The following is an 8404-nucleotide window of genomic DNA, read 5'->3' as shown; positions in this document are numbered from 1 at the left end:
TAGAAGTTGCCAGAGAGGTTCTTTGATTTAATTCAGTGCAGATCAAATGACATGCTGCCATGGAGATAGCTTGTAAATTAGAAATGAAGCTTCCCTGAGTTCTCAGAATCAGTAATAAAACTTGGCACAAATATCTTTTCCAGAAAGCCAATTTCACCAATAGTGAGGAAGGCAAATTTCCATAACCAGAAATATCTGGATATAAGAAACACCATGAATAAAATAGATGTATAAAGTATCTTGGCAGGACTTTGACTGGCATAAATATCTAGTTACGTTTTCAATTAGTGATAGTTAAATATGTAATTTGCTTGGTAGTTGCTCTCAGGACTATTATTACATGATCATTTATTTGGTACTATAAATTTTTTATATTTTAAGATGTGTTTGATGTGTCCAAGACATGCATCACTGCTAATAGCCCCCTGACTCGCTAACAGTCTTTAATGTTCAGTGTGTTTCATGAGACCTTGTGTGGAACAATATTCTGGGCAATGATTATTAATTAATGCAAATAGACATTAGATTGCAGGAAGAGTAAGCTCCCTACCCAAACCCAATTTCATATCACATTCTTAGAATTCTTAGAAAGCAGTGATTCAAAAATTTTGTAAGACCTATTTCTGAATGGAATTGTAAAGTAGATAGTTCTGTATTCAACTCTATTCTCTTCCCCTTTGGAATGCTATCATGAAGGAGGACAGAACCAGTGTCCCCATGCCTCTGTGGAAGGGTAGGAACCCAACTTCTCTATGAATACCTTGCTCTCAGTTGTAAAACTGCTTCCTGTCATGAAGAAAGGGGAATTTTGCTTGTCTTTTGGGCAAGACCAATTAACAAACATAAGTAGCTGTTTTCCCCCTCCTCCCTCCTTAATAGGCCTACCTTAGTACTTTGTCATAGACAGATTGTTGGAAGTGTGACCTTGGCCAAAACATAGATGTGAAAATAGGTCAGTCAACCGTCATCAGAGATGTGAGAGATCAGACATGCCAAACAGAGCGTTCTTTCCATCTCCATAGCTGGTGGTGTTCCCGTCGTCTCCACGCATGATCAAGGAGCAACTCCTCCATGGTGCCTGCGGGACAGTTTTTGGAGAGGAAACTGAGAATGTGTAGCTCCTCATTTTTAGAGTCATCCAAATCCAATATACCCTATGCCATCTCTCTTTCCTTTCCCAAGCCCTCACTGTATCAGACAGTCAGGGTCTTCACCCACTGCAAGCATCCATTGTAGGACTTTGCACCGGCCAATATTGGCATGGCTTGAGATCATTCTTAGTCTCTTGCTTCTCGCTCAAACCTCCCATAATCCTAATGCTGACTGGGGCAGAACTGCATCAGAAAACATTAGGGGACAAGTGTAGTCACAGTGGCGAAGTCCTGTGGGCATGAGTAATTGGCCATCATATGATGCTGCTTGTTCAATGTGACTGTCACTTCACAACTCATCCTCATATGAACCCAGAGTGCAAGAAGGAATGGAAATAGGTCAGAGAGGAACATCAAGTTGGAAATGGGGAAGGGGTTTAGGAGGGTAGATGTAGACTGGCAGCAACATTTTTATTTCTGGGTTGATTTGTATTTCATCACAGTTTCTTATTTTCAAATAACATTAAAGAAAAGCATAAGATGTCTATATAGCCCAGGAAAACCTGAGCATTACACTGTCCCTGACCAAAAGTAGTACTGTCAGAACTGTCTAGATGATTTACATACTCTAATTTCTCTTTCAGTCAAATCATAGGTTTATTCACTTGTAGATATTTCTGTTTTTCCTCGCTGTACAATAGTTGATTATTAGAACTAAAATTATATCCATTTTAGTTATTAGTCTTGGGTCTAATTGAAAGTGAATGAAAAGCTTAATGGATGAAATAGCAGGTACATGGGCTGATAAGGAATGCCCACAGCACTCGCAAATGCTTCAAGATTTTCATGGATTCCCTCTTACATGGTGAAACTTCAGACGTGAAATATGTATAGGCCAGTATAACTTTTAGTAGCATGTGTTTGTAATTTTTCTTAATGTGTTACACTGTCTCACATTTGGGTCCCTCAAATTCTCTACGTTCAAAGCTTGTATCAGCTATTTCCCAAAATTAAGCTCTGTCCATTGAAATGGTGTTAAAATGTCCAGGAGAAAAAATATTGTCACATATGAGTTTTTATAAAGTGAGTTTTATTAATTTAAACTGGCTTTTATTATAATAGCACTATACTCCATTTTTATAGTGTTGAAATTCTTTTTACTGTTGAAATAAATCTTCCCTTCTAGAAACAATGGTGGTAGTTGGTAATTGTAATGTGCTCTCAGTGCTTTTAATTCAGAAAAAGGAAAAGGTGGTAAACTAACATTTTTCCTATTTTTTCCTGTGGAAAGACAGATTTTACTCATGTTAGAGAGCAAACACCAGAGACTCTAACTGCTCTGTGTTAATTTTGTGACTCAAATATGGTTTTCCAGGAGGTGACCAAATAAAAAAGAGCCAGTAGGGAAAACAACACCATTTCAAAGACACTTCTTTTCAAGCTATAAAATATTGGCTGTTAATAAGCTTTTCCTCCTTGCCTAGCACGATATTTCTGAATTGAAAAGACAAGAGCTTGGAAGTCAAGTTAGAGAACATCTTCTTCCTCCACATGAAAGAATTTTAAGTCAGGGCCACTTCAGGCACCTTCACAGCATCTTCAAAGCAGCCAGGGTTATAAGCTACAGCCTACCTTTGGAATTATCTGAGGTTAGCTAGAGGCCAGGCTGATGGGTAGAAGAAAAGCCAGACTTGTGATGCAAAGTTGATTACTTAAACATGCAATTATCTTAGTATATACATTTAAAACCAGGGAGCAGGGGTGCTGGTGTCTGCAAACAAACAAACAAAGTATAATTAGGGGCTGGGAAGATGAGTCAAGTCCTAGGAGCATGAAGATGAGAGTTTGGATCCCCATCACCCAAGCAAAATGGCATAAACCTGTAATCCCAGAGTTGGGAAACCAGGAGATGATCCCTGAGGCTTATTGGTCAGCCAGTATTTCTGAACCCATTAGCTCCAGGTTCAATGAGAGACCCTGTCTCAAAAACAAAACAAAACCAAAATTTAAAAACGCATGGATTTTTCTTTGCTTGTTTATTTCCAGCCTCTACTTTGGGTCGTTTCCCACAAATAGAGAACAGGCTTTATTTCACACTTTTTTTTTTTTATTTTCAAACATGGACATGACTTAAGATATTAAATCTATATTTTTAGGAACTAGTGCAAAAACTGGGCAGTCTCAGGATAGTGTTGCAATGACACTATGATGTGCGAGCACCAAACTCAACAGTATGCTTCAGAAATACCTTTTGTAAAAGGGGAAAATGGTGTTTCATGAACTAGGTTCAAATACTCCTTCCCTTCTCACGAAATAACCTTTTGGGGACCTGACCAATTCATAAATATATTCCCACCCACAGCCTTTCTCTCTCAGCACATTTTTCTTTGTTTATTCCAAGCATCCTTTGGTCCTCTTAATAATTTATAGTTAGTGAACGCCCCCCCCCCTTGGGTGTCATTCACCAACCTGTGTAGGGACCCTTGCTACCCCTGACCTGGTGCCAGTAGCTGGGTCCCCAGAGACCCCACACAAGCTTGCATGGGACTGTGGGGTGTCCAGGTAAGGCCAGGTTTAGGCCAGTACACTCGTATGTGGAAGGGGGAGACCATTTGCCCAGCGAAAACGCCGAGAGATCACCAGACCAGTGCAGCCACCTGAACCGCGCTGGAGGCAGGAGATGGGCGGGAGACTCTCCCACCGTTTTTCATAGGAGACCCCAGCCTTAAGGAGCCCAGGCTGGGGTGTGGGACAGCTCCTTCCAGCCCATGCTGTGGTCTTGGGTACTAAGTGAGAGGAGGTGCGTGGGAGGGTGGAAACTGCTGGCTGTGGGCGGGGCGAGGGTGGCGCTCACCCTGGGGCCCGAGGAGCCTGAGGGTTCCAAGCAGGGCTGACACCCCTGCCTGAGAGCTGTTGGGAGGAGCCAGGAAGCTGCTGCTTTCACGGGCATTGCCACCCCAGCTGGAATTCAATATCCAAAGTCCAGCCGCTTCTGAGGGTAACAGGGTTCGCTTAGGGACGTAGACCAGGACTCTCCCAGACCGAACCTGAGCAGCCTCCAAAGTACTGCACCAGCGGGTGCAGGTGGCAGTTACGGGTGGAGGCGCCGGGCTGAGCTGCGCTGCGCTGCGCTGTTTCCAGCCCTGAGAGTGAATACCAGCGCTGTTGGTTTTTCACAGACCCAGGACTCTGCTAGATCTGCAGTCGCTGCCCAGTGTCCCAGCTCTTATCACCAGCATTCTTGGCAGCAGCCTTCTGGGTGAAAACTCCTGTTTTCTTTCGTTTCACCCACTAATCCCAGAAAGACTGACACAGGACATACAGGCGCCAGACCTGAGCTTTGAGGACCAGAGATCCTCAGCGCGCGAGAGGGGCGGCCGGGTCAAGGTCTGGTGGCCCTGTGACTCCCATGCTCCTGTCATGGCTAACAGGACTCGGGGCTGGCCTGATCTTCCTGCCCTTCCTGCAGAAACTTCTGTTCCCTTACTTCTGGGACGATTTCTGGTTCCTGCTAAAGGTGGTGCGCTATGGAATGCAGATGGAGATGAACAAAGTGAGAGGGGAGCTGGTCACCGTGCTGGATAAGTTTCTGAGCCACGCCAGGAGGCAACCAAAGAAGCCTTTCATAATTTACGAGGGGGACATCTACACCTACCAGGACGTAGACAAGAGCAGTAACAGAGTGGCCCGTGTCTTCCTGAACCACTCGTCTCTGAAAAAAGGGGACGTTGTGGCTTTGTTGATGAGCAACGAGCCCGACTTCATTCACGTGTGGTTTGGCCTGGCTAAGCTGGGCTGCGTGGTGGCGTTCCTGAACTCCAACGTGCGCTCAAGGTCCCTCCTGCATTGCATTCGCACCTGTGAGCCCAGAGCCCTGGTGGTGGGCGGAGGTAGAGTACGCATGTGGGATGTTGTTTGCTCTCAAAGTCAACCAGCCTATTTTCCTGCCCTTCTTCTAACAATAGTTCGAATCTAATACTTTGGGGTGGATGATAAGTTTGTAGGTTATGAAGTCGTATGTATGAAATCGTTTTCTCATTCCACAGGTTTAAGTCCTCCCATCCCCCTTCAATCACCTACTTCATTATAACTTAGTAAATAGCAAGACAACTTCAGAAAACTGTTAGGAACTCTGCTTCCTGCCATTTGGGGAAGGGGCACAGTCAATGTTATTGGTACCTTCTGTCAGTGCAGGAGCTCAGAGACACAGAGCTGCCATCAGCTCTCTTGTCAGCCGGGACAAAACGTTTACTCAGTAAGAAAGTTATGGACCTGATTGTGGAACTCCTAGTAACTGTATCGAGGAAGGCAACATTTGGAGAACAGACATTTTTAATCTGAAGCGTATGCAAGCTAGGATATGGCCAGTCAGCAGGAGCAGGCTCTTGGCAGACTTCCTCTTCCTGTTTTCCTGCTCTTCTCTTCCTTCCTGCCTGTACGTCTTTTCCTTTCTTTCAGTTGCACCCTTTCCCTTTATGTTGGGGTTAAGGCCGGTTACATATATTCAGACAGAACTATGAAGATAAGCCTTTAGTTTATCAAGAAGCTAGGAAGAGGTGTTGCTCAGCAAACTGAAGTATGAAAAGTGATACTTTTTTGATACACTCTAAATGGTTTTTACAGTTTTTTCTTGCAAGATGGTAGGAAGACATGAAGGTCCATGGTAAAGGTTTTGGTAAAAGTATTTACTATTTTAGATTAATAGATGCATACTGGCTCCTCATATAGAATTTTAGAACTTCATAAGAGTATGGAAAAAGTCCAACTCCTCCTACATGGATCACTAAAACCAGAACTTGCCAGTTGACTTTTTTTCATATATTCATACATGACAAAAAATGAGTTAGGCTACATACAGGAAAAGGACTGGCCCCACAAGCCTGCCACTCTTCCTCCCTACTCCCCTTTCAGCTCAACTTGCGGCCTGATCAGGTGTTAACATATTTAAGTCCTGCTTTCAGTTTGTTTACTGCCACAGGAGTGGAGAAGCCAAAAAGGGGCCCTTGGATAGTGATTGTTGATTTTTCTCCAGGCCCAACTTCCACTTCACTTTGGAAAGAGGCCAATTTTTTGTACTTACATTTCAGTATGTACATGGTAATAAGTAGAATCAATGAGTCATGCAGAATTTTGAAAACGTGGTAAAACAATATTTACCAATTAATACAAATAAGAATGTGACAGAAAAATGAACAGTGTTTGACTATGGAAGATGCTGACAGGTTGTCCCATTTCTCACCTTGCTGCCCAAACTCATTAGATCACTGTTCCTGTAGCAAACATAAACTCCAGATTATGCTAACAAACATAAATTCCCCTCAGAAGAGCAAACTAAGAGGGTGACAGTGCCCCTGAAGAGGTGACTGTGGCCATGCTGTGATTCCTGAGAAGCATCCCAAAGCTTAGTAGTCCTCTCAAAGGCGTTGTGCTGGTTATTTCTCAAATTGGTATTCAAACTTTGCTGTTGGCTGGGGTTTAGTTAATTACATTGGATTAACATTACAGTTCACTTGTTCTAGCTTCTGCTTTGATCTCCAGTAACTAATTGCATTCTTTCCTTGTATTTGTGTTTAACGTCAACACCTCCCCCCATTTTAATATTTAAAAACTATAGGGACTGGTGCCATGCAGACCTAAGTTAGATCAACTGAGCCATCTCTTCAGTCCCATAATTTATATACAATTTTAAACAAGTTTTGTAGGCCAGGTCAGATAATATCCTTGATGATAGGCACAATTTCCATCATGACTACCTGGCAATTGTCTTCAGGACTAAGCCGAAGGAAAGCTATTAGGTAAGCCACCAATATCCCCTTCCTAATAATTGGTTATCGGTACCAATTATATGAGCTGCTGCCATTTCCTCAAGGCTATGTATCAGGCATTCCCAGAGGCTCTGAGAGGGAGAAGCAATGCCATATTTTAGAAGCTGGGATGGAAAGAAATTAAAGAGCTTATGTAGACAGCACAGTTTAGTAGGTTGCAAAACTAGAACTTAAAACTTGACTTCTGATGGAAGATTCTGCTCTACTATTCAATTGTTTTGAGGACTGCCAAATATATTTCAATATAATTATGAAAAATACACTTTTGGGTTATTTGAAAATATTACAAGATGGAAATATTAAGCTATCAGGTTTTTCATATACAAGTAATTAGAAAAAATGTTTATGAAACTGTTACTCCCTTCCGGGACTGGAGAGATGGCTTAGAAGTTAAAAGCACTGACTGCTCTTGCAGAGGGCCTGAGTTTGGTTTCAGCCCCCACATGGTGGCAAACAACCATCCATCACTCCAGTTCCAGAGAATCTGATGCCTTCTTCTGACCTCCTGTCTTCGGGCATTGTACAACATGAGTATACTTACATACATGCAGACAATACGCTCATACACATAAAACAAAAATAATAAATAAAATATTAAAAAGTGAAACTGTTATTCCCATCCAACAGAGTCTAAAGATACAAATCACTTGCAAAGGAGTCATATCTATGTATTTGAGGTCGTGACATCCTATATTTCCCTGGAAAGTTTTAACACTTTCTGAGAATTAAATGTGAATTTACTTTTTCTATTTATCCATTTACTTTTTCTCAGCACTTTTTCTGCTGAACCCTCTTTTGCCTCCAGTGTGCTGTGATTATTTACAGCTACTCAATTAAATCATAAAATTTCATAGCCACCTGGTAAACAGATACTGGTATAGCGCTGAGGAATAAATCATTCTTCAGACTAGGTTTTCAGCTCTTTGAGCCAAAGAAGTGTCCTTGTTCATTTTAAATTTTCAGTTTTGAATAAAGGAAGCGTTCAGTAAATGTATATTGTTGGATGAATGAATATATGGATGAATGAATGGCAGCCTGTGCAGTACATATGAGCACTTGGTAGCTTTTCACTTGTATAATTTCGCTAATAAATTTCTCACATTTCCTTCAATTTGGTAGCTGATTTAGAGGTCAGGGTTTCCTTGTTGTGTGTTTGATATCAATGTTGATAAACATAGGAATCATTATCCCAAAAGATGAAAGTGGTTTGGATACACCAGGTATCCACAAGTTTTGCTACTATGTAAATGCATATATTTCTATCCTTTCTCCATGGAGCACATATTAAATCATTATATTGACAGGTAGATAATTAAAAAAATTTTATTTATTATTTTTATTTTAAGTGTATGTGTGTATTGCCTGCATGTAGGTAAGTGCACCCGTGTTGCACAAGGCCCACAGAGGTCAGAAGAGGCTGTCAGATCCCCTGGGACTGGAGTTACGGACAGTTGTTAGCTGCCATGTGGGTGCTGGGATTTGAACCTG

At 42.0% G+C, this 8404-nt stretch overlaps 1 protein-coding gene across 1 annotated transcript in view; it reads left to right on the top strand.

Moving 5' to 3' along the window:
• The first annotated feature begins 4024 nt into the window (after positions 1-4024).
• Positions 4025-8404, top strand: part of Slc27a6 (solute carrier family 27 member 6) — a 67094-nt gene continuing 62714 nt past the window's right edge. Inside the window, exon 1 of the mRNA XM_008840881.3 lies at positions 4025-4981. Coding sequence (XP_008839103.1) covers positions 4501-4981 — 481 coding nt within the window. The 5' untranslated portion in view covers positions 4025-4500. The remainder of the gene's footprint in view (positions 4982-8404) is intronic.

Source organism: Nannospalax galili, unplaced genomic scaffold, assembly GCF_000622305.1.
Source record: "Nannospalax galili isolate Female #2095 unplaced genomic scaffold, S.galili_v1.0 scaffold490, whole genome shotgun sequence".
NCBI classification, from domain to species: Eukaryota; Metazoa; Chordata; class Mammalia; order Rodentia; family Spalacidae; genus Nannospalax; species Nannospalax galili.
The sequence above is the reverse complement of the archived record's forward strand: the minus strand, read 5'-3'. Positions and strand labels throughout refer to the sequence as shown.